General features: G+C 47.7%; 1 protein-coding gene across 3 annotated transcripts in view; it reads left to right on the top strand.

The window, feature by feature from the left end:
• The first annotated feature begins 2,248 nt into the window (after positions 1-2,248).
• LOC137571258 (cytochrome P450 2G1-like) overlaps positions 2,249-27,418 on the top strand; it is a 179,754-nt gene continuing 154,584 nt past the window's right edge. For 2 of the 3 annotated variants that reach the window (XM_068280136.1, XM_068280134.1), the window contains exon 1: positions 2,249-2,339. In XM_068280136.1, coding sequence (XP_068136237.1) covers positions 2,302-2,339 — 38 coding nt within the window. In that variant the 5' untranslated portion in view covers positions 2,249-2,301. The remainder of the gene's footprint in view (positions 2,340-27,418) is intronic. The other variant, XM_068280135.1, reaches the window with a different exon arrangement.

Genomic DNA, 27,418 nt, shown 5'->3' with positions numbered 1-27,418 from the left:
TGATGGCATTCTCCTTTATCTTTAAGGGCCCCAGTTGATGACATCATCATGTAAAGACCTTACTACACAGAAGAATGCCGTCACTGGAGACCCCAGCACTTCCAACGGGACAAATAGTGAGTGACTGCAGTTGCTTGTCAGGAAGAATGAGGACAGTCACAGGAGGAGAAAACTGCTAAAGGGATGAGCAGGGCAGGTGACATCTGCATAGGCGGGAGAGAAGCAATCAGGCACATACAATTAACATGTGTTTGCCTGTATTCGTGTGTGTGTGTGCGCCTGTATTCAACTCTGCATGTGTGTGCCTGTGTTTATCATTCAGCAGGGGAACCATGGTGGGGAGGGGGTCTAAGGGGCCTCCTATTTAAAGAGGAACTCCAGTGAAAATAATGTAATAAAAAAAGTGCTTAATTTTTTACCATAATTACAGTGGCTTGCAAAAGTATTCAGCCCCCTTGAAGTTTTCCATATTTTGTCACATTACTGCCACAAACATGAATCAATTGTATTGGAATTCCACGTGAAAGACCAATACAAAGTGGTGTACACGTGAGAAGTGGAATGAAAATCATACATGATTCCAAACATTTTTTACAAATAAATAACTTCAAAGTGGGGTGTGCATAATTATTCGGCCCCCTGAGTCAATACTTGTAGAATCACCTTTTGTTGCAATTACAGCTGCCAGTCTTTTAGGGTATGTCTCTACCAGCTTTGCACATCTAGAGACTAAAATCCTTGCCTATTCTTCTTTGCAAAACAGCTCCAGCTCAGTCAGTTTAGATGGACAGAGTTTGTGAACAGCAGTTTTCAGATCTTGCCACAGATTTTCGATTGGATTTAGATCTGGACTTTGACTGGGCCATTCTAACACATAGATAGGTTTTGTTTTAAACCATTCCATTGTTGCCCTGGCTATATGTTTAGGGTCATTGTCCTGCTGGAAGGTGAACCTCCGCTCCAGTCTCAAGTCTTTTGCAGTCTCCAAGAGGTTTTCTTCCAAGATTGCCCTGTATTTGGCTCCATCCATCTTCCCATCAACTCTGACCAGCTTCCCTGTCCCTGCTGAAGAGAAGCACCCCCAGCGCATGATGCTGTCACCACCATATTTGACAGTGGGGAGGGTGTGTTCAGAGTGATGTGCAGTGTTAGTTTTCCACCACACATAGCGTTTTGCATTTTGGCCAAAAAGTTCCATTTTGGTCTCATCTGACCAGAGAACCTTCTTCCTCATGGTTGCTGTGTCCCCCACATGGCTTGTGGCAAACTGCAAACTGGACTTCTTATGCTTTTCTGTTAACAATGGCTTTCTTCTTGCCACTGTTCCATAAAGGCCAACTTTGCGCAGTGCATGACTAATAGTTGTCCTATGGACAGATTCCCCCACCTGAGCTGTAGACTTCTGCAGTTCGTCCAGAGTCATCATGGGCCTCTTGACTGCATTTCTGATCAGCGCTCTCCTTGTCCGGCCTGTGAGTTTAGGTGGACGGCCTTGTCTTGGTAGGTTTACAGTTGTGCCATACTCCTTCCATTTCTGAATGATCGCTTGAACAGTGCTCAGTGGGATGTTCAAGGCTTTGGAAATCTTTTTGTAGCCTAAGCCAGCTTTACATTTCTCAATAACTTTATCCCTGACCTGTCTTGTGTGTTCTTTGGACTTCTTGATGTTTTTGCTCCCAATATTCTCTTAGACAACCTCTGAGGCCCTCACAAAGCTGCTGTATTTGTACTGACATTAGATTACACACAGGTGCACTCTATTTAGTCATTGGCAGTCATCAGGCAATGTCTATAGGCAACTGACTGCACTCAGATCAAAGAGGGTCAAATAATTACACACACCCCACTTTGCAGTTATTTATTTGTAAAAAATGTTTGGAATTGCGTATGATTTTCGTTCCTCTTCTCACGTGTACACCACATTGTATTGGTCTTTCATGTGGAATTCCAATCAAATTGATTCATGTTTGTGGCAGTAATGTGACAAAATGTGGAAAACTTCAAGGGGGCCGAATACTTTTGCAAGCCACTGTATTTATAAATGATTTAGTCAGTGTTTGCGTATTGTAAAATCTTTTAAATCCCTGATTTACATTCTGACATTTATTACATGGTGACATTTTTACTGTTGGTAGGTGATGTAGCTGCTGCATGCTTTTTTGGCAGTTGGAAACAGATGTAAACAGCTATTTCCCACAATGCAACAAGGTTTACAGACAGGAAACTGTCAGGAGTACCACGGTCCTCAGAGTTTCTTGTGGGAGGGATTTCGCCACAATATCAGTCAAACAGCGCCCTCTGATGATGCTGATGTTTGTGAAAAGGAATAGATTTCTCAGGTAAAAGGGGGTATCAGCTACTGATTGGGATAAAGTTCAAATCTTGGTCAGAGTTTCTCTTTAAGCACTTGCCGACCGCCCACTACCGATGGGCGGAGACAAAGTGGCACCCCCAGGACAGGGTAACGCCTGTCGGCGGCGGCTCCTGGGGGACTAACTAGCCAGGGATCACGCGCATACATGCACGCGCATCCACCGGCATTAGGCTCCACCCACCCGTGACGTCAACCCACTGGCCATTTAGAAGCACCGGTAAGTTGTTAACTCTCGATCTGCCGCTCACAAAATGTATAATACACTTTGTAATGTATACAAAGTGTATTATACAGGCTGCCTCCTGCCCTGGTGATCCCAGTGATCGAGGGAACACCAGGGCAGGAGGCACCCCCCTAGTAAACATACACGCATACACTGACTCTGCCCCCCCCCCTGCCCCCTGATCGCCCACAGCACCCACCAGACACCTGTTTGCACCCAATCACCCCCCTAATCACCCATCAATCACTCCCTGTCACTATCTGTCAATGCTATTTTTTAGATTAGGTCCTAAACTGTCCCCTGGGGGCTCCTGATCATTCCCCCACCCCCTTAGATCCTCCCCAGACCCCCCGTGTACTGCATACATATATTTTCCCCTGTAATCATCCAGTGATCACCTGGCAATCACCCACCAATCACCCCCTGTTAAAACCTGTCACTGCCGCCCATCAGATCAGACCCTAACCTGCCCCTTGCGGGCACCTGATCACCCGCCCACACCCTCAGATTGCTCGCAGACCCACCCTCAGATCACCTCCGAACTGCATTGTTTACATCTGTTCTCCTCTCTAATCACCCACTGATCACCCATCAATCACCAATCAATCAACCCCTGTCACCACCTGTCACTGCTAACCATCAGATCAGACCCTAATATGCCCCTTGCGGGCACCCAATCACCCGCCCACACCCTCTGAGTGCACTCGGACCCTCCTGATCACCTCACGAGTGCATTGGTTACATCTATTCTCCCCTCTAATCACACCCTGATCACCTATTAATCATCCCGTCACCACCTGTCACTTTTACCCAGCAGATCTGACCCTAATATGCCCCTTGCGGGCACCCAAACACGTGCCCACACCCTCAGATCGCCCTCATACCCCCCGAATATTATTTACATCTGATCTCCCCTCTAATCACCCACTGATCACCTATCAATCACCCCCTGTCACCTCCTGTCACTGCTACCCATCATATCCATCAGATCAGACCCTCATCTGCCCCTTGTGGGCACCCAATCACCCGTCCACACCCTCAGATAGCCCTCAGACCCCCCAATCACCTTGCCAGTGCATTGCTTGCATCTATTCTCCCCTCTAATCACACCCTGATCACCTATCAATCACCCTGTCACTGCTACCCATCAGATCAGACCCTAATCTGCCCCTTGCGGGCACCCAAACACCCGCCCACACCCTCAGATTGCCCTCAGACCCCCCTGATCACCTCACCAGTGCATTGCTTGCATCTATTCTCCCCTCTAATTACACCCTGATCACCTATCAATCACCCCGTCACCCTATGTCACTGCTACCCATCACAGCAGACCCTAATCTGCCCCTTGCGGGCACCCAAACACCCGCTCACACCCTCAGATTGCCCTCAGACCCCCCTGATCACCTCCCCAGTGCATTATTTACATCTGTTCTCCCCTCTAATCACCCACTGATCACCCATCAATCACCCATCAATCACCCCCTGTCACCACCTGTCACTGCTATCCATCAGATCAGATCCTAATCTGCCCCTTGCAGGGACCCAATTACCTGCCCACACCCTCAGATCATCCTCAGATGCCCCTTGATCATCTCCCCAATGCATTGTTTGCATCTATTCCACCCTCTAATCACACCCTGAGACACCCATCAATCACCTCCTGGAACCTAGGCCTGATGTTAATTGACAGCCATTTTTGAGCTTGACACACTTGGTCAGTGGGTGAATGAGATTGAGATTCAGGAAAGTGGGTGGAACCTACAACAGACAATCAAAATTCACCTATTGATTTTCAAGGGGAATATTTAAACTGCTGCCATTCTTCCATTGTTAATGGTAGAGGCTACAAACTTACTACAGTCGGTCATTGGCTGACTGGGGCCCAAATTCAGAGGGGGCCACAAACAGCCAATCAGATTTCCTTGGTGGATAAACTGCTTCCATTCACACATTTTTGATGCCAGGAACCTGAAAGCTCACAAACTTGGTCATTGAGTTACTGTGTCTCAAGGTTACAAAAAGTGGGCAGAGCCAAAAACAAATTTCACTGGGAAAAAATAAACTGCAGCCATTCTTACACTGTTAATGGTAGGGTTCTCAAACTTTGCACAGTTGGTCACTGGGTGACTGAGATTAATATTCAGAAAAGTGAGTGGAGCCTAAAAAAAGCCAATCAAAATTCACCTATTGATTTTTAAGGGGAATATTAAAATTGCTGCCATTCTTGCACTGTTAATGGCACAAGCCTCAAACCTGGTACAGTTGGTCACTGGGTGACTGGGGTTTATTTTAAGAAAAGGGTGGCACCACAAACAGCCAATCAGATTTGTTTAATTTTTATGGGAGTATACAAATTATTGTTACAAATGACCCCAAAGCTCATAAACCTGGTAACTCCAAGTGCACACCAAAACCGCTAGCAGATCCACAAAACGTTAGCGGTTTTGGGTGCCGAGTACGAGATAAAGGCACAGTGCACACCAAGCGGATTTGGATGTGATCCGCCGGCCGCATTCCCGCTAATCCGAGTGGCTATTGTATTTCAATGGGCTGGTGCACACCGGAGGTTTGAGTTTTTTTGCAAACCGCAAACGTGCAGCAGGCTTTGCTAAAAACCTCAAACCACCGGTGTGCACCAGCCCATTCAATTACATTAGCCAAGCGGATTTTCAGGCGGATGCGGCCGGCGGATCTGCTTGGTGTGCACTGGGCCTAACTGAGTGATTGTATGTCAAGGTTAAAAAAAGTGGGCAGCACCAACAACTAAATTTTTTACATGGGAAAATATAAACTGCAACCATTCTTACACTGTTAATAACAGGGTTCCTAAACTTGACACAGTTGGCCACTGGGTGACTAGAGTTAATATTTAGAAATGTGGGTGGAGCCTACTACAGCCAATCAAAACTCACTGTCAGGGCCAGCCTTAGGTTTCACAGCGCCCTGAGCGAAACCTGATTTTTGTGCCCCCCCTTCATCCTCTTCCCACGTGCAAATACACACCCACACACGTATACTCACACACAGGCCCATATGCAATTCCCCTTTTCTCCTGAGATATCTACTAGGACAGTGGTTCCCAACCTTTTTGACGTTGTGACACATCACGCCAAATGCTCAGATCTCCGTGACACGTCACATATGTATAATAGAAAAAATACTATTAACCTCCTTAGCGGTAACCCCGTGTGTGACACGGGGTAAGCCGCCGGAGGGTGCCGCTCAGGCCCTGCTTGGCCGATTTAAATAATTTTTTTTTTGCTGGACGCAGCTAGCACTTTGCTAGCTGCGCCAGCACCCCGATCGCCGCCGCCGCGCGCCCGATCGCCGCTATCCGGTGCGGCGCGCGCCCCCCCCGACCCCTGCGCTGCCTGGCCAATCAGTGCCAGGCAGCACCAAGGGGTGGATCGGGTCTCCCAATGACGTCCCGACGTCGCTGACGTCGGTGACGTCATCCCGCCCCGTCGCCATGGCGACGGGGGAAGCCCTCCAGGAAATCCCGTTCTTTGAACGGGATTTCCTGATCGCCTGTCGCCGGAGGCGATCGGCGGGGCTGGGGGGATGCCGCTGAGCAGCGGCTATCATGTAGCGAGCCCTCGGCTCGCTACATGATTTAAAATAAAAAACTAAAAAAAAAAACTGCTGCGCTGCCCCCTGGCGATATTTTTCATACCGCCAAGGGGGTTAATAACCACGAATGGATGGAAAGAATGCATTATCCTGGATACACTTAAAAATGAAGGCTAGAACCTTTCAGGAATATTAATAAAAACAATTATTGGGACAGTTAGCAGCCTTCCCCCCATTTATAATGATAGCACAGCACTTACAATTTGCACCACGCGTTATAGCCACAGTGCGCCCCCCCAACGCCCTCAGACTCAGTATAGGTAGGTAGCCAGGTATAGGTGCCCTCAGTATATTATCTCATGTGTAGGTGCCCTCAATATAGGTTGCCAAGCATAGGTGCCCCCAGTATAGGAAGTCAGTTGAAGGTCTCCATCTCCCCCCATTGGTAGCCAGGCATAGGTGCCTCCAGTATAGGTAGCCGGGTGTTGGAGCCCTCAGTAAAGGTAGCCACAGGTGTTGGGGTCCTCAGTAAAGCTATAGGTGCCCTCAGTATAGGAAATCAGGTGTAGGTGCCCTCAGTATAGGTAACCAGCTTTAGGCGCCCCCTTGGAAGCTGGCGCCCTGAGCGACCGCTCCGGTCGCTCATATTAAAGGCCGGCTATGCTCACTGTAACGATTGTGTAATTCTTTCCGTGGTCAGCACACAGGATGCGCGCTGACACTGCAGAAATCCTCCGCAAGCGTATAATCTGAGAGAACCCAGCAATTTTTAAGGGAAATATTTACATTGCTACCATTCTTACACTGTTAATGGCAGAGGCCTCAAACCTGATACAGTCATTCATTGGGTGACTGGGGTCCAAATTCACTGAAGGGGGTGGATCCACAAACAGGCAATCAGATTTGTTAGATTAATGTCCACCTTTCTGTTATTTTCAGGGTTCTAAAACTTGACACAGTTGGTCACTGACTGGGATTGACTGGGATTAATATTCAGGAAAGTGTGTGGAGCCCACAACAGCCAATCAAAATTCACCTATTGATTTTCAAGGGGAATATTTACATTGCTGCCATTTTTACAGTCTTAAAGAACAAGTGACACCCATGCTAACCTAGAAATAAAAAACACATATATAAGTAGATAAATACTACCTCTACTTACATAACAGATGTATTATGCTATCCACGTAATGATTCCTGTGAATTTTACAAAGGAAAAACAGAAAATCCTATTCTAGGCAGTGGCCATCTTGCCAAGCTAATGCTGACATCATATCCTTCCTGACTCTTGTTTTCCCCCCTCCCTTCTCTTGCTCATTGTGTATTCATTAGCTGCCCTCTTCCCAGAGTCTTTTTTTTTATTTGCACATCCAATCACTGAGTCACCTCAGCCTTGCTTGTAAACACAAGTGATCAGCTAGGCAGGGAAATAAATGGAAGAGGAGAAATATATTATAGATAAAAAGAACTCCCAGCATTCAAAATAACTCCCAGCATTCAACTCTTTGGCACTGTTTGGCACTGGGGCCAGTGCTCCTATAGTATGTAACTCCAAACCATAACAGCAGAAAAAAGTTTTGAATGCAGGGTTAGCTTCTTTATCACTTAATACACTCAGACCAGTTGCTGTTGAAATTTGATTTTTTATGGTGACAATACCGCTTTAATGGCAGAGGCCTCAAATCTGGTACAGTCAGTGACTGGGAGACTGGGGTTTAAATTCTGGAAAGGGGGCGGGCCACAAACAGCCAATCAGATTATTAATCAGGGGAGAGGGTGGAGCCTATAATATGCATTTAAAATTCACCTATTGATTTTAAAGGGGAATATTTAAATTGCTTCCATTTTTGCTCTGTTAATAACAGATGCCTCAAATCTGCTACAGATGGTCTTTGGGTGACTGGGGTTCAAATGCTGGAGAGGGGGTGGAGCCACAAACAGCCAATATGATTTGTTTCATTTCTATGGGAATATGCAAATTTTTGATGCCAAAGACCCCAAAGCTAGAAGGACAAAGTTTTGCTCAATAGAGCATTATAGGGCGAATCGAACTTCCGGGAAAGTTCGCCTTTGGCAGGGGAACGCGAACCACCAAAGTTCACTGGGAACCGTTCGCCGGCGAACCGTTCGGGACATCTCTAGTGATTACAACAGATTTAACATGATGACTAAAATGTATACCAGAGTGCAAGCTATTAAATGAATAACATTCCAAGACACAAAAGGGTGAGAACCCTGCCCTTGCGAGCTTACAATCTAAGGAATGGGGTGGAGATAAGAGGTGGGGTAAGTACACAGTATATATACAGGCAATGCGTGATTAGGATATTTAGTAAGGAGTAAAACTAGACGCAAGATTGAAGTGTGCGTGGCCTAAGACAGAGCATATGCTTGTCGGAAAAGGTGGGTTTTGAGGGAGTGTTTAAAGCTTTTAAAGGTGGGAGAGTGGCGGATGTGCTGTGGAAGGGTATTCCAGAGGAGGGGTGAGGCACGTGAGAAGTCTTGTACATGTGAATGTAAGAAGGTAATTGTAGAAGAGGATAAAAGAAGCTTGTGTACAGATCTGAGATTGCGGTTGGGTTGGTATCTGGAAACTAGTGAGGAGATGTATAGGGGAGAGAGATTGTGGAGAGCTTTGTAGGTTAGGGTTAAGAGTTTGAACATGTATAAACAATAACAATTGCCAAGCACACATGGACAAATATTCCCAGTAGCTCAATCCAAAATGACTATCTCCAGTAAAAATACATAATGATGGAAGTGCAATAAATTGTCAATTACCAGGTAGGACATATACAGTATAGCTTATATATCAAGTAACATCCAGAGTAGAGTAAAGTGCAAGTTAGCTAGAAAAAGTGCAAAGTGCCTGAGGTAGATATAATATGTGAACAAAGAGTGTATTAACAAATAAAAATAAAAAGACTACTCAAAAGAGGTGGACTGTGTGCTGCATGCTTTTTTTTTGGCAGTTGGAAACAGTTGGAAACAGCTATTTCCCACAATGCAATAAGGTTCACAGACAGGAAACTGCCAGGAGTACCACGGTCCTCAGAGTTTCTTGTGGTAGGGGTTTCGCCACAATATCAGTCATACAGCGCCCCCTGATGGTCTGTTTGTGAAAAGGAATAGATTTCTCATGTAAAAGGGTATCAGCTACTGATTTGGATAAAGTTAAATTCTTGGTCGGAGTTTTTCTTTAAAGCCGTAGTGCCACCTGCCTTTGTCTACAACTATTGTCATTTTAATATAGTGCTGAGATTTTCCCAGCTGTCTTCCAGTAAGTTGCTATCTGTTACAAGGAATCAGCTCTTAGGGATGGTCGGAATTGCCAATTTCCACTTCCGTTGTAAACCGATTTCCGCATTCCGATGCGTATTTTTGAAGAAATTTTTTTAACATTGATTTTCTTAAAAAACACAAGGTCTTTTTGAAAGATCTTTGTTTCCTCTTGTTCCCACTTTTCTGCTTAACATGGGTGCTTTGCTATTAATCTCTAAAGTCGGTGGCATACCGCATATCAGTAATGCATATTTTCTGCATTTTACATTAGTTAATGGCCGGCAAATTTAGCGGTTAATAGCAAAGCCCCCGTAGGTGCTAGAAATACCACATTTTCAGGATTGTTATGCAGAAGAGTGGGGACAAGAGGAAAAAAAATCTTTCAAAAAGACCTTGTACTTTTTGAGAAAATCAATGTTAAAATCGAAATCTCAGCGAAAATTTCCGCTTTTGTGCGAAAATCCGCCTACCCCACTTTTATTACCAATTTCCGAACTCCGATGCAGAAATGCAATTTCTAAATTCTGAATTGCATTTCCGCGAAATCCGAACAAGCATCCCTATCTCAAATCTCTCACACCAAGAAGAACAGGATGGCTTAGTGTGCATCTACAGAATTCTTCCCTCTCTCAAAACAGGTCAGTTTCTACAGTTACATTTTGTTTATTGTTGTATCTAGTGTTGGGCGAACAGTGTTCGCTACTGTTCGGGTTCTGCAGAACATCACCCTGTTCGGGTGATGTTCGAGTTCGGCCGAACACCTGGTGGTGTGGTCGAACGTTCGGCTAGCGCTGTGATTGGCCGAACGGGTCACGTGGTTCGGACCCGAACGCGCTCTGATTGGCCGAACTGTCATGTGGTTCGGGTAAATAAATACCCGAACCACGTCATATCTCCGCCATTTGTCTGTGGGTTTAGCTTTGGGTAGGCAGGCAGGGTAGTTCGCGCTCCAGCCACGCTAGCCAGGGTCCCCCCAGTCATTGTGTCGCTGCTGGGAATAGTAGTACACCGCTCGCTCAGCCACACTATATAGCATTCTGTTTACTGCCACTCTGTGTACCTCGCTCAGCCACACTATATAGCATTCTGTTTACTGTTCTGTGTCTGCTGGGAATAGTAGTACACCGCTCGCTCAGCCACACTATATAGCATTCTGTTTACTGCCACTCTGTGTACCTCGCTCAGCCACACTATATAGCATTCTGTTTACTGTTCCGTGTCTGCTGGGAATAGTAGTACACCGCTCGCTCAGCCACACTATATAGCATTCTGTTTACTGCCACTCTGTGTACCTCGCTCAGCCACACAATATAGCATTCTGTTTACTGTTCTGTGTCTGCTGGGAATAGTAGTACAACGCTCGCTCAGCCACACTATATAGCATTCTGTTTACTGCCACTCTGTGTACCTCGCTCAGCCACACAATATAGCATTCTGTTTACTGTTCTGTGTCTGCTGGGAATAGTAGTACACCGCTCGCTCAGCCACACTATATAGCATTCTGTTTACTGCCACTCTGTGTACCTCGCTTCAGCCACACTTTATAGCATTCTGTTTACTGTTCTGTGTCTGCTGGGAATAGTAGTACACCGCTCGCTCAGCCACACTATATAGCATTCTGTTTACTGTTCTGTATCTGCTGGGAATAGTAGTACACCGCTCGCTCAGCCACACTATATAGCATTCTGTTTACTGCCACTCTGTGTACCTCGCTCAGCCACACTATATAGCATTCTGTTTACTGTTCTGTGTCTGCTGGGAATAGTAGTACACCGCTCGCTCAGCCACACTATATAGCATTCTGTTTACTGCCACTCTGTGTACCTCGCTCAGCCACACTATATAGCATTCTGTTTACTGTTCTGTGTCTGCTGGGAATAGTAGTACACCGCTCGCTCAGCCACACTATATAGCATTCTGTTTACTGCCACTCTGTGTACCTCGCTCAGCCACATTATATAGCATTGTGTTTACTGCCACTCTGTGTCTGCTGGGAATAGTAGTACACCGCTCGCTCAGTCACACTATATAGCATTCTGTTTACTGCCACTCTGTGTCTGCTGGGAATAGTAGTACACCGCTCGCTCAGCCACACTATATAGCATTCTGTTTACTGCCACTCTGTGTACCTCGCTCAGCCACACTATATAGCATTGTGTTTACTGCCACTTTGTGTCTGCTGGGAATAGTAGTACACCGCTCGCTCAGCCACACTATATAGCATTGTGTTTACTGCCACTCTGTCTACCTTGCTCAGCCACACTATATAGCATTGTGTTTACTGCCACTCTGTGTCTGCTGGGAACAGTAGTACACCGCTCACCCGCGGCGCCACTGTATAGCATTGTGCTCTGTGTCGCTGCTGGGAATAGTGGTACACTGCTCACCCGCCACTGTATAGCATTGTGCTCTGTGTTGCTGCTGGGAATAGTGTTACACCGCTCACCCACCACTGTATAGCATTTCTGTACTGCCACTGTACTGCTGCCAGTCAGCGTGTACTTTAAGGATAAGTGAAATGAGGAAGAAATCCGGTGAAAGAGGGAGGGGCAAGGGAAGAGGTGTTTCCCCTGACGGTTCACGTACAGGCCATAGGGGAGCACCCAAGAAAACCCACTCAATACCGCCCATGTTGTCCAGGACAACAACCCTCACAAATCCAAAAGAACAGGACCAGATAATTACTTGGATGACCTCTCAAGCGTCCAGCAGTGGGTTAAGCAGCACCAGCACATCACGCACAAGGTCCGAGTCCTCAGCCAGTTACAAGGAGCCAGTGGGCACAAAGCTGACACAACCGGCAGCGACACCATGCACACAACTGCCAGATAACCAGTCCGATGAATTACCTCAGGACACAATGGGGTATTCGCAGGAGCTATTCCCAGCCCAACAAACTTCCACCTTTCAAAGGTCAATGGAGGAACAGCCAGAAATGTTGTGCCCGGATTCACAACCATTAACTGTGGGAAATGCACCGCGCACTGAAATACAAGGCGAGTCCGAGGAGGACTCGGAAACCCAAATCCCAGAGCAAGTTGGGCAGGAGGTGTTGCAATTGCAGGAGGTCGGCCGACAAGATCTGGAAGACGACGTTGGAGTTAGCTGCGCAGAGGTTGTTCTGGGGAGCTCTACTCCACGGCGGCGGCCCCCCACAATGACATATGACGAGTTTGAGGAGATGGAAGAGGAGGGTATGGACAATGTGGACATAGACCCAGATTTTGTTTGTGAACGAGAACATCGCCGTCGTAGCAGCAGCACAGATGAGTCTGTTGAAGAACCCACTGCTGCACGAGTTCGCCTTGTGCCACAAGGTAGGCGGCGCGCAATTTCAGGCACCACAAGCGTGGAAGTTCAAGTGAGAGGCAAAAGAGGCGCAAACAGAAATCGCCAGCAAGTCAGGTGCTCCAATGTCTGGGCTTTCTTTGAAGACTGCACTGAGGATGGTACTATGGCAATTTGCAAGGTGTGCAAGACCCGCCTGAGCAGGGGGAAAAGTATTAACAACCTCTCCACCACCAGCATGAGCCGCCACATGCTATCCAAACATTCCACTCTGTGGGCAAACACGGCAGGACAGGGTACCAGCAACACTGCCTCCCTTGGGGTCACCAGACTCACCACCAGACCCGCCTCAGCAGCAGCAGTAGCCCAGCCATTGCGTGGTTCACAACATTCACAAACATCAGACGCTGACACTGTCACTTTCCGGAGTAGTGCTCTTGAGGTCTCCCAGTGTTCATCAAACACAACAACCAACAGCCCTTCAGTGTGCAGCCCTACGATTCAGTTGTCTGTCTCGGAGATGTTTGATCGCAAGAGGAAATTGCCAGCAAATGACCCCCGGGCCGTGGCAGTAACAGCCAGCATAGCCAAGCTTCTGGCCTGCGAAATGCTGCCATATCGAGTGGTGGAGACAAACAGCTTCAAGGGCATGATGTCAGTGGCCATCCCACGTTACGTGGTTCCCAGCCGCTACCACTTTGCGCGCTCTGCAGTGCCTGAGTTGCATGAGCACGTGGTCAGCAAAATAACCCGAAGCTTGAAGAATGCCGTTGCCTGCAAGGTTCACCTCACCACTGACACCTGGACAAGAGCGTTCGGCCAGGGTCGATACATCTCCCTTACCGCGCACTGGGTGAACTTTGTGGAGCCTGGCAGCGATTCCTCACCTGCTATGGCGCGGGTGTTGCCCACGCCGCAAACAGCTGCACTGCCGTCCCTCCCACTGGATAACAACAGCAGCACCTACCTCTCTGACTCCTTCTCCTCCAACGCATCTCAAAGCTGTACCTCATCCGGAAACGCTAACCCAGCAGCAGTAGGATCGTGGAAGCAGTGCAGCACAGCTGTTGGCATGCGTCAGCAAGCGTTGCTGAAGCTGATCTGCCTTGGGGATAAGCGGCACACAGGGGAGGAAATTTGGAGGGGAATAAAGGAACAGACGGATTTGTGGCTGGCACCGCTGGACCTGAAACCGGGCATGGTTGTGTGTGATAATGGGAGTAATCTCATTTGCGCTTTAAGGTTGGCTAAGCTGACACACATCCCTTGCCTGGCGCACGTGATGAACCTAGTAGTTCAGCGGTTCCTGAGGACATACCCAGGCGTGGCCGATCTTTTGTTGAAGGTGCAACGAGTGGCCAAACATTGTAGAAATTCCAGTACTGCTTCGGGGGCACTCGCCAAGATGCAGGAGCGCTTCAATCTCCCCCACCATCGCTTGCTGTGTGATGTCCCTACGCGCTGGAATTCTACGCTGCACATGCTAGCCCGCTTTTGCGAGCAGAAGAGTGCAGTGGTCCAGTACATGACGGCGCAGTACCGAGGCGCTTCCGGACAGCTGCCAAGCTTCTGTGGATCCGATTGGGCCAACATGTTGGACCTCTGCCAAGTCCTCCAAAATTTTGAGCAATCCACGTTGCTTGTGAGCAGTGACAACTCTTCAGTCAGCATTGCCATACCACTGCTGTGTTTACTGAAGAAGTCAATGTTGAAAATCAAGGAAACAGCTGTCATGATGCAACTGGGGGAATCTGAAGGAGAAAACGATCAGCGTGATGGTACCAACATCAGGCCATCCGCCTCAGGAAACGCTGGCCCCAGCAGCTATGACGAAGAAGAGGAGGAGGAACAGCTAGAGTTGGAGCAGGAATTTCATGCCACCACTGATGAGGGCCAGAGCGGTGCACGTTGGACTTCCACAATTCAGCGCGAATGGTCAGCAGAAGCAGACCAGGAAGAAGGTGACGACTATGATGCATCACAACAACTATCACAACGCTCACAAGAGGATGATGAGGATTCTGGCAGGACTCTGGCACACATGGCTCAATTCATGCTAGACTGCATTGAACGCGACCCACGCATTGTGCGCATTCTGGACAACACCAATTACTGGGTTTATACCCTTCTGGATCCACGGTACAAACACAATGTTCCAAAACTGCTTGAAGAAAGAGTCAGACAGGTCAAAATGGAAGAATACCAGCAGGCCCTTGTGGAGACTTTAGAGAGGAGATTGACATCCTCCCCCTCCTCTAGCCAGTTGTACGCCGACAGACTGACTTCCGCAAACCCAGGACGACCAGGAGGGCAGCAAACAACACAAGCCGCAGCTAGTGCCCAAAAGGGAATGGTATCGGCAGTGTCCTTGGAGTGGGAAAATTTTATGACACCCATGCAGCAGCAGCCCACAGAACAGCAAGCGTGCAGATCCACCTCCAACACCGTTCGCCTGGAGAAGATGGTCAATGAGTACATGTCAGATGGCGTAGCTGTGTTGAACAATCCATCTGCACCCTTCAACTATTGGGTATCGAAGCTAGACACCTGGCATGAACTGGCAATGTACGCAATAGAGGTGCTGGCTTGCCCGGCAGCCAGCGTTATGTCAGAACGCTGTTTCAGTGCTGCTGGAGGCATCGTCACAGATCGGCGTATCCGCCTCTCCACAGAAAATGCAGACCATCTGACTCAAATTAAAATGAATCAATCCTGGATTGGAAACGACTACGCAACACTCCTGGACCCCAACCAAGTAACATGAACAATGACCATCTGTGATGGGTTAGCGTTTCCGGTCCCTGTTTATTGAACCTCTCATCTGTATTACATTTATGACTGCATGGCGGCAAAAAGCATTGCTATATCCGCACGCTATTTGTCCTCATGCAAGGCCTGGGATGTTGTGTCTCAAAAAGCGTGGCCTTCTTCTCCTGCGCCTCCTCCTGTTCCATCACGTGTGCTGCTGCTGCTGCTGGGTTAGTGTTTCCGGTCCCTGTTTATTGAACCTCTCATCTTTATTACATTTATGACTGCATGGCGGAAAAAAGCATTGCTATATCCGCACGCTATTTGTCCTCATGCAAGGCCTGGGATGTTGTGTCTCAAAAAGCGTGGCCTTCTCCTCCTGCGCCTCCTCCTGTTCCATCACGTGTGCTGCTGTTGCTGCTGCTGGGTTAGCGTTTCCGGTCCCTGTTTATTGAACCTCTCATCTGTATTACATTTATGACTGCATGGCGGCAAAAAGCATTGCTATATCCGCACGCTATTTGTCCTCATGCAAGGCCTGGGATGTTGTGTCTCAAAAAGCGTGGCCTTCTCCTCCTGCGCCTCCTCCTGTTCCATCACGTGTGCTGCTGCTGCTGCTGCTGGGTTAGCGTTTCCGGTCCCTGTTTATTGAACCTCTCATCTTTATTACATTTATGACTGCATGGCGGAAAAAAGCATTGCTATATCCGCACGCTATTCGTCCTCATGCAAGGCCTGGGATGTTGTGTCTCAAAAAGCGTGGCCTTCTCCTCCTGCGCCTCCTCCTGTTCCATCACGTGTGCTGCTGCTGCTGCTGCTGGGTTAGCGTTTCCGGTCCCTGTTTATTGAACCTCTCATCTTTATTACATTTATGACTGCATGGCGGCAAAAAGCATTGCTATATCCACACGCTATTTGTCCTCATGCAAGGCCTGGGATGCTGTGTCTCAAAAAGCGTGGCCTTCTCCTCCTGCGCCTCCTCCTGTTCCATCACGTGTTCTGCTGTTTGTGCTGGGTTAGCGTTACCGGTCCCTTTTCCTGGAACCTCTTCTCTGTATTACATTTATGACTGCATGGCGACAAAAAGCATGTTACCTGTGCAAAGAAACATGACATTTTCCACATTTAAAAGAAAGTTTTTCCTTTGAAACTTTACAATCAATTTTCTCAAAAACTATAAGCTCTTTTTCAAATATTTTTTTTCCTCTTGTACCCACTCCCAAGGTGCACATACCCTGCAAATTTGGGGTATGTAGCATGTAAGGAAGCTTTACAAAGCACGAAAGTTCGGGTCCCCATTGACTTCCATTATGTTCGGAGTTCGGCGCGAACACCCGAACATCGCGGCGATGTTCGGCGAACGTTCGCGAACCCGAACATCTAGGTGTTCGCCCAACACTAGTTGTATCTTCAGTAGTGCAGTGTGGAACATTTAGTGGGATAATGTTGGCAAACCTATGAATTTCATGGATGACGGCATCGGTGTAGGGCATATCCTGAGTCAATTACTTTTTCGATTTCATTCTGAACATTTCCTGTAAGTGAGACAAACATAAGAGTTTTTTAAATAGAATCTCTATTTTGCCTTAAAATTAATTTAAAGAACTTTTACTCCCAAAATTTGTAAATTTGAAAATACATACATATCAGAGGTGGTCATAGTTAGCCAACTTCGCTATGCTGGAACTACGCATAGTTTTACGCAATTACGCTTCGCCAAACTACGGCTTCGAAATAAAATATTCACTTCATATGCATTTCGTAGACTACGCGTTAAAATCCACAATTACGCGTAGTGCGAAGCGTAGTGTATGCGGACACTTATGCGGAAAAATTTCCTTATTGATTCCTGTTTTAAATGCCTATACCGGAACTATCTATGCGTACATTCCCCTTTCCAATGCGTACTTTTGTAAGCATACAATCATACGCGGAAAAATAGACGCGAGTAACTTATTCGTAGTTCACTACGCCATACACATGTTAACTAAGCATAGTGGGCGTAAATTACGCGCAGTGGTATTTTGCTACACGTAAATTTGTAAGTGTAGTTTTGAAACTTCGCCTACGAACTACGATGCGTAGATGCGAACTACGATGCGTAAATTCACACTGGCGTAGTTTCTGCTCATCCCTGATATAAAATGTACCGTAGATTTTTCCCAGAGTAAAATGCACCATAAAATAAAAGCACTGAACGATCAGGACATCCAGCAATACATGTACAAATACTTACATTGATTGATGGTTTAAGACATCACCAATGTACATAGAAGTTAACTAGAGGGAGGACTCTTCCCTTGCAAGCTTACAATCTACAGGGTAGCAGGGGTGCTAAGGTTTTTGTGGCCCCAAGCAGACTGTACGAAGTGGCCCTATCCTGCGGCGCGCGTAGCGCGCCGCGGTGACAAATGGGTGTGGCTATCCCGCATAAGTGGCCGTGGCCATGACATGTGTGGTGGAGCTGGAGGGCGGATTGGGGCGGGGCTGTTTGCGGGGAAAATGGATGTGGGGGTGATTGAGGCGCGCGCAGATGGATTTGGCCATGACTTTGTATGGGCGGAGCTTAACCGTAGCACAGCAAATATAGCCAACTATGACCATTAAATAATAAATGCAGCAACAGTTACCCCAGACACCAGAAAATAAAAACGCAATTTGTGCAACATTTCAACAGAAAACAAACAGAATTTGGGCCACATTTCAGCAGAAATCAAACGCAATTAGGGCCACATTTTAGCAGAAATCAAACGCAATTTGGGCACATTTCAGCAGAAATCAAACGCAATTTGGGCACATTTTCAGCAGAAATCAAACGCAATTTGGGCACATTTTCAGCAGAAATCAAACGCAATTAGGGCACATTTTCAGCAGAAATCAAACGCAATTTGGGCCAGATTTCAGCAGAAATCAAACGCAATTTGGGCACATTTTCAGCAGAAATCAAACGCAATTAGGGCACATTTTCAGCAGAAATCAAATGCAATTTGGCACAGTTCAGCAGAAATCAAACGCAATTAGGGCACATTTTCAGCAGATATCAAACGCAATTAGGGCACATTTTCAGCAGAAATCAAACACAATTAGGGAACAGTTCAGCAGAAATCGAACGCAATTAGGGCACATTTTCAGCAGATATCAAACGCAATTAGGGCCACATTTTCAGCAGAAATCAAACACAATTAGGGAACAGTTCAGCAGAAATCAAACACAATTAGGGCACAGTTCAGCAGAAATCAAACACAATTAGGGAACAGTTCAGCAGAGAGCAGATATCAAACACAATTAGGGCACATTCTCAGCAGAAATCAAACACAATTAGGGAACAGTTCAGCAGAAATCAAACACAATTAGGGCACATTTTCAGAGGAGCTGCAAAAAGAAAAGAATTTACTCACCTGGCAGTGGCACTGGCAGAAGTCTTCTCTCCCCGTCTCCTCTCCTGGCCGGCTCCTCAGGCGCGCTGTTCCCACGGAGCTCCCTCCCTCCTCCAATCTCCCGCGCTGATTGAATCAGGGCTACGGGAAGATGGCCACCCGAAGCCCTGTACTGGAGGCATATAAATAGTCTCCAGAGCAGGGCTTCGGCGGCGGCCATCTTCCCGTAGCTCTGCCCTGCTCTGCTCTGCCAGCCCCGCGGGGCTGCGGGGAAACAGTGACGTCACGCCGACGTCACTGAGCCGCTGAGGCCCCTACGATCTTGAGGCCCCAAGCGACCGCTTGGTTCGCTTTATGTCTCGCGGCGCCCCTGCAGGGTAGTGTGGTGGGGACAGTAACGGAGCAGATAAAGAGGTTAGCAGATGAGGCAGTGAGCCTCCAATGCTAGCTATGACAAATTATAAGCTTGTCTGAAAAAGTGTGTTTTGAGAGAACAATTGATGGTTTCCAGGCTTCGAGCATGATGGACAGCTTGTGAGTCTAAAAGGTGAGAGATAATTTCAAAGTAGAGGTGATACTTATGGGAAGTACACTCATGTCTTATCAACAGCACCTACATGCACCCAGTACCCACCTTTGGCCTGTACCCAGCACTCACATGGCACCCACTACTGTTTAGCCCCATTTGCTGCTCAGTCAGCACCTACTGCTAAATAAATAACACCCAATATTACCTAGTATCCACTACAACTTATCAGTGATCACAAACTAGACCTTGATACCCACAGCAAATTGACTCATACTGTACTTAGGCACCTCAACACCCACTGCAACTGAGCACAAACTGGACCGTAGCATCTTAGCACCGACTGCAACTTTGCACCTACTGATTCTTAGCACCCATTGTATATTGGCAACCACTTCCTCTTTACCTGAAATATAGCCTGGGAGGCGGGAGCTTATCAAGAGGTCCCACTCATGATAGGTGAGTCTGGCCTTCATCAGGCTCCACTGTTGCCGCTCTAATAGAGGGCACATCACTGCTGACTTAGGGTGATGGAGCAAATAAGCTGCCTAATACTGCTACACAGGTGAAACTTAAAAAATTAGAATATTGTGCAAAAGTCCATTTGTTTCAGTAATTCAACTTAAAAGGTCAAATTCATAAATGAAAAAGACTCATTATATGCAAAATGAGATATTTCAAGCCTTTATTTGTTATAATGTTGAAGATTATGGCTTACCCCAAAATCAAAATCTCAGACCATTAGAATATTGTAAATATGTTTCATATTCTCGGCTCAAAGCGTCAAACTCTAATCAGCGAATTCATCCAAAAACACCTGCAAAGGGTTCCTATTTCATACAGTATATTAGTTTCACCTTTAAAGTTGAATTATTAAAATAAATGGACATTTACCACGATATTCATTTTTTTTAGTTCCACCTGTAAAGGGGGTTGAGAAGGGACACAAAATCTGCCTGACACTGCTATCAAGGAAAGCAGGGGGGGGGGGGGGGGGGAAGGGGGGGGGGGTCACTGCCTAATACTGCTTTCGGGGCGGATAATTACATACATAATGTTTCACAATTAATTGGTACCCTTTTAAAAAAATGTGAGCACCCCCCTCTTTAGGACCCTCTGCACGGCCCTGTTTCTGATGCTGAAACCAGGAGAGTTTATGTAAAAAATGGGTTATCTGGATAAATAATTACATTGTGTATATACTATTTGCAAATTTGTATACAGACGTGCCAACAAGGTTAAAACCGCTTAAAGAGGAACTGTAACGGCAAACCGTCCCCTGGGGGGTACTCACCTCGGGTGGGGGAAGCCTCAGGATCCTAATGAGGCTTCCCACACCGTCCTCTGTCCCACGGGGGTCTCGCTGCAGCCCTCCGTACAGCCGTGACGTAATATTTACCTTCCCGGCTCCTGCGCAGGCACTCTGACGGCTGTCGGCTCCAAAGTAGGCGGAAATACCCGATCGCCGTCGGGTCCGCTCTACTGCTCAGGCGCAAGTCTCCGGCGCCTGCACAGTAGAGCGGACCCAACGGAGATCGGGTATTTCCGTCTACTTCGGAGCCGAGAGCAGCCACAGCGCCCCCGCTGGAGCCAGCAAAGGTAAATATTGAAATTACAGTCGGGCCTGTCGCCGGCTGTTCAGAGGGCTGCAGCGAGACCCCTGTGGGACGCAGGACGGCGTGGGAAGCCTCATTAGGATCCGGAGGCTTCCCCCAACCGAGGTGAGTACCCCTCAGGGGATCTTTTTAAAGTTACAGAGTCTCTTTAAAAACTGTTTAAAAGCGGGAAGTTTGTGTGACTTACCTCCCTCGTAGACAAACAGACTATAGAACGTTATTGTAATTCACATTTATTAGATACTCCATAGTGCAACGCATTCCGTAGGTCTCAACCCTGCTTCATCAGCCACAACAACCAACCGAGGGCATTCAATGCTTCAGTCCTTTTAGGGGTCTTTCAGCCATATACGACAATTCGTCCCTTCACCCGATGGTCATCCGGGTAGTATCTGATTCAGTCCTCCAATTTATATTAGACCAGTTCCTCCATTTTTTGCCCAATTTTTCTCAAACCATATTCTGGCAATGGGCACTTTTGACTTATGCAATAACTGTGGGGTTTAGGGCATATATTGTAGCACCATTCAGCACTCTGCTGACATAATATTAGGAATACATGGTCCTCTCATCACCCAAATTCTCCCCCACCAACAACTAGCCCTTCTCCAGGGTCATTATCCCAACATATTTGACCACTAGTCTCATCACATGTTAGTCTATATAGATAAATTGGTAACCAACACACACTTTCTTCTACCACTCAGACATGGCCGATCGCCTCCTACTCAGTTGCATATACTGACAACTAGTTGATCATTTATCTCATCACCTCTAACTCATTAAAGAAATGATGTAAAGCTAAATTCAGTATTCAAACCATGGGGGGGTCAGTGTCCTTAACTGGTAGATCCACCTCGTCTCACTTTGTCTAAGCTTTTTATCTAGCTCTCCACCTCTGGATGGTACTTCCATCCTATAGATTCCCTTGAACTTTAGTAGTTCTGGGTTTCCACCATGAAATATGTGGAAATGTACCCCAACTGGTGACTTATCATAATTATCTTTGCTTCTAATCACTGACATGTGTTTTTGGATACGTTTTTTCAATTCATTGGTTGTTTTTCCCACATACAGTAACCCACATGGGCATTCTAAAACATATACAACGAATTTCGTATCGCAATTAATTAATCTCATAATGTCGTATACACGACTATTCCGGGCGTTTATAAACGTCGTTGAACGGTCTACCAATCCACATACGTTACATTTTCCACATGCGTACATGCCCCTCGGCTGTATGTGAGGCCCCAACCATGAACTTTTACTTTTAATTAGAGATGGATTGTATTCTGACTTAGTAAGGATGTCCTTGAGATTTGGGGCCCTCCTTGCTGTTAACTGTGGTCGTTCACCTACCACTAGTGTTGGGCGAACATCTAGATGTTCGGGTTCGGGCCGAACAGGCCGAACATGGCCGCGATGTTCGGGTGTTCGACCCGAACTCCGAACATAATGGAAGTCAATGGGGACCCGAACTTTTGTGGTTTGTAAAGCCTCCTTACATGCTACATACCCCAAATTTACAGGGTATGTGCACCTTGGGAGTGGGTACAAGAGGAAAAAAAAAATTAGCAAAAAGAGCTTATAGTTTTTGAGAAAATCGATTTTAAAGTTTCAAAGGGAAAACTGTCTTTTAAATGCGGGAAATGTCTGTTTTCTTTGCACAGGTAACATGCTTTTTGTCGGCATGCAGTCATAAATGTAATACATATAAGAGGTTCCAGGAAAAGGGACCGGTAATGCTAACCCAGCAGCAGCACACGTGATGGAACAGGAGGAGGGTGGCGCAGGAGGAGAAGGCCACGCTTTGAGACACAACAACCCAGGCCTTGCATGAGGACAAGAAGCGTGCGGATAGCATGCTTTGTACCACCATGCAGTCATAAATGTAATAAAGATAAGTGGTTCAATAAACAGGGACCACGCGGCAACGCTAACCCAGCAGCAGCACACGTGATGGAACAGGAGGAGGCGCAGGAGGAGAAGGCCACGCTTTGTGAGACACAACAACCCTGGCCTTGCATGAGGACAAAAAGCGTGCGGATAGCATGCTTTGTACCGCCATGTAGTCATAAATGTAATAAAGATAAGAGGTTCAATAAACAGGGACCACGCGGCAACGCTAACCCAGCAGCAGCAGCAGCAGCAGCACACGTGATGGAACAGGAGGAGGCGCAGGAGGAGAAGGCCACGCTTTGTGAGACACAACAACCCAGGCCTTGCATGAGGACAAAAAGCGTGCGGATAGCATGCTTTGTACCGCCATGTAGTCATAAATGTAATAAAGATAAGAGGTTCCATAAACAGGGACCGGCAACGGTAACCCAGCAGCAGCAGCAGCAGCACACGTGATGGAACAGGAGGAGGCGCAGGAGGAGAAGGCCACGCTTTGTGAGACACAACAACCCAGGCCTTGCATGAGGACAAAAAGCGTGCGGATAGCATGCTTTGTACCGCCATGTAGTCATAAATGTAATAAAGATAAGAGGTTCCATAAACAGGGACCGGCAACGGTAACCCAGCAGCAGCAGCAGCAGCAGCAGCACACGTGATGGAACAGGAGGAGGCGCAGGAGGAGAAGGCCACGCTTTGTGAGACACAACAACCCAGGCCTTGCATGAGGACAAAAAGCGTGCGGATATAGCAGCAATGCTTTTTGCCGCCATGCAGTCATAAATGTAATACAGATGAGAGGTTCAATAAACAGGGACCGGAAACGCTAAACCATCCCAGATGTTCATCGGTCATGTTACTTGGTTGGGGTCCAGGAGTGTTGCGTAGTCGTTTCCAATCCAGGATTGATTCATTTTAATTTGAGTCAGACGGTCTGCATTTTCTGTGGAGAGGCGGATACGCCGATCTGTGATGATGCCTCCGGCAGCACTGAAACAGCGTTCCGACATAACGCTGGCTGCCGGGCAAGCCAGCACCTCTATTGCGTACATTGCCAGTTCGTGCCAGGTGTCTAGCTTCATGCCCGGTTTCAGGTCCAGCGGTGCCAGCCACAAATCCGTCTGTTCCTTTATTCCCCTCCAAATTTCCTCCCCTGTGTGCTGCTTATCCCCAAGGCAGATCAGCTTCCGCAACGCTTGCTGACGCATGCCAACAGCTGTGCTGCACTGCTTCCACGATCCTACTGCTGCTGGTGCTGGGTTAGCATTTCCGGATGAGGTACAGCTTTGAGATGCGTTGGAGGAGAAGGAGTCAGAGAGGTAGGTGCTGCTGTTGTTATCCAGCTGTTTGCCGGCGTGGGCAACACCCGCGCCGTAGCAGGTGAGGAATCGCTGCCAGGCTCCACAAGGTTCACCCAGTGCGCGGTAAGGGAGATGTATCGACCCTGGCCGAACGCACTCGTCCAGGTGTCAGTGGTGAGGTGAACCTTGCAGGCAACGGCATTCTTCAAGCTTCGGGTTATTTAGCTGACCACGTGCTCATGCAACTCAGGCACTGCAGAGCGCGCAAAGTGGTAGCGGCTGGGAACCACGTAACGTGGGATGGCCACTGACATCATGCCCTTGAAGCTGTTTGTCTCCACCACTCGATATGGCAGCATTTCGCAGGCCAGAAGCTTGGCTATGCTGGCTGGCTGTTACTGCCACGGCCCGGGGGTCATTTGCTGGCAATTTCCTCTTGTGCTCAAACATCTCAGAGACAGACAACTCAACCGTAGCGCTGCACACCGAAGGGCTGTTGGTTGTTGTGTTTGATGAACACTGGGAGACCTCAAGAGCACTAGTCCGGAAAGTGACAGTGTCAGCATCGTCTGATGTTTGTGAATGTTGTGAACCACGCAATGGCTGGGCTACTGCTGCTGCTGAGGCGGGTCTGGTGGTGAGTCTGGTGAACCCAAGGGAGGCAGTGTTGCTGGTGGTACCCTGTCCTGCCGCGTTTGCCCACAGAGTGGGATGTTTGGATAGAATGTGGCGGCTCATGCTGGTGGTGGAGAGGTTGTTAATACTTTTCCCCCTGCTCAGGCGGGTCTTGCACACCTTGCAAATCGCCATGGTAACATCCTCAGTGCAGTCTTCAAAGAAAGCCCAGACTTTAACTGGCTGAGGACTCGGACCTCGTGCGTGATGTGCTGGTGCTGCTTAACCCACTGCTGGACGCTTGAGAGGTCATCCAAGTAATTATCTGGTCCTGTTCTTTTGGATCTGTGAGGGTTGTTGTCCTGGACAACATGGGCAGTATTGAGTGGGTTTTCTTGGGTGCTCCCCTGTGGCCTGTACGTGAACCGTCAGGGGAAACACCTCTTCCCTTGCCCCTCCCTCTTTCACCGGATTTCTTCCTCATTTCACTTATCCTTAAAGTACACGCTGACTGGCAGCAGTACAGTGGCAGTACAGAAATGCTATACAGTGGTGGGTGAGCGGTGTACCACTATTGTCAGCAGTGACACAGAGCACAATGCTATACAGTGGCGGGTGAGCGGTGTACTACTGTTCCCAGCAGACACAGAGTGGAAGTAAACACAATGCTATATAGTGTGGCTGAGCCGTGTACACAGAGTGGCATTAAACACAATGCTATATAGTCTGCTATATAGTCACCCCGAACAGGGTGATGTTCTGCAGAACCCGAACAGTGGCAAACACTGTTCGCCCAACACTACTGGGAGGGAACGCAGATTTTAGTACCTAAACACACGATACAACATGTTTTCCGGGGTCGGACTCTGAGGCACATACAGATGGTCCCGATCATCATCCTCATCATACAACTCTTCTCCTGAGTCTGACCCACCCACCACCTCTGCCACCCCAACATCCCCAGACACAGACCCCTCATCGTCCTCAACATTAACTTGGGATGCTGGCCTGAGCCAGACCTCCTCCTCCACATCAGGCCCCATCATCTCCTCAATGGCAGCCCTCATTAATCGCTCTGGCGACGGACTGATGGACACAACGTTCTCCTCCGGGGAGGGCTGCTGCTGACCACTGGCTGCTGGGGTGGATGTTATAGCTTGCGTGGGGCGTTGGCTGTTGCTGTTGTTGGGAGTGCTGCTCACAGCGGAGGTCTCTGGGGAACTCATGTTGAGCTCATATAGTGGTTGACGGTGAGTGGAGTATTACTGATCCCAGCAATATACACACTGACTGGCAGAGTACGCAATGCTATATAGTGTGGCTGAGCGGTGTACACAGAGTGGCAGTAAACACAATGCTATATAGTCTGGCTGAGCGAGTGGTGTACTACTGTTCCCAGCAGAATCAGAGTGGCAGTAAACAATGGTATATAGTCTGGCTGAGCGGTGTACACAGAGTGTCAGTAAACAATGGTATATAGTCTGGCTGAGCGAGCGGTGTACTACTGTTCCCAGCAGAATCAGAGTGGCAGTAAACAATGGTATATAGTCTGGCTGAGCGGTGTACACAGAGTGTCAGTAAACAATGGTATATAGTCTGGCTGAGCGGTGTACACACAATGCTATATAGTCTGCTATATAGTGTCAGTAAACAATGGTATATAGTCTGGCTGAGCGAGCGGTGTACTACTGTTCCCAGCAGAATCAGAGTGGCAGTAAACAATGGTATATAGTCTGGCTGAGCGGTGTACACAGAGTTTCAGTAAACAATGGTATATAGTCTGGCTGAGCGGTGTACACAGAGTGTCAGTAAACAATGGTATATAGTCTGGCTGAGCGGTGTACACAGAGTGGCAGTAAACACAATGCTATATAGTCTGGCTGAGCGAGCGGTGTACTACTGTTCCCAGCAGAATCAGAGTGGCAGTAAACAATGGTATATAGTCTGGCTGAGCGGTGTACACAGAGTGTCAGTAAACAATGGTATATAGTCTGGCTGAGCGGTGTACACAGAGTGTCAGTAAACAATGGTATATAGTCTGGCTGAGCGGTGTACACAGAGTGGCAGTAAACACAATGCTATATACTCTGGCTGAGCGAGCGGTGTACTACTGTTCCCAGCAGACACAGAACAGTAAACAGAATGCTATATAGTGTGGCTGAGCGAGCGGTGTACCACTATTCCCAGCAGACACAGAACAGTAAACAGAATGCTATATAGTGTGGCTGAGCGAGCGGTGTACCACTATTCCCAGCAGACACAGAACAGTAAACAGAATGCTATATAGTGTGGCTGAGCGAGCGGTGTACCACTATTCCCAGCAGACACAGAACAGTAAACAGAATGCTATATAGTGTGGCTGAGCGAGCGGTGTACCACTATTCCCAGCAGACACAGAACAGTGAACAGAATGCTATATAGTGTGGCTGAGCGAGCGGTGTACCACTATTCCCAGCAGACACAGAACAGTGAACAGAATGCTATATAGTGTGGCTGAGCGAGCGGTGTACCACTATTCCCAGCAGACACAGAACAGTGAACAGAATGCTATATAGTGTGGCTGAGCGAGCGGTGTACCACTATTCCCAGCAGACACAGA

This window comes from Hyperolius riggenbachi, chromosome 4 (assembly GCF_040937935.1).
Source record: "Hyperolius riggenbachi isolate aHypRig1 chromosome 4, aHypRig1.pri, whole genome shotgun sequence".
NCBI classification, from domain to species: domain Eukaryota; kingdom Metazoa; phylum Chordata; class Amphibia; order Anura; family Hyperoliidae; genus Hyperolius; species Hyperolius riggenbachi.
The sequence above is the reverse complement of the archived record's forward strand: the minus strand, read 5'-3'. Positions and strand labels throughout refer to the sequence as shown.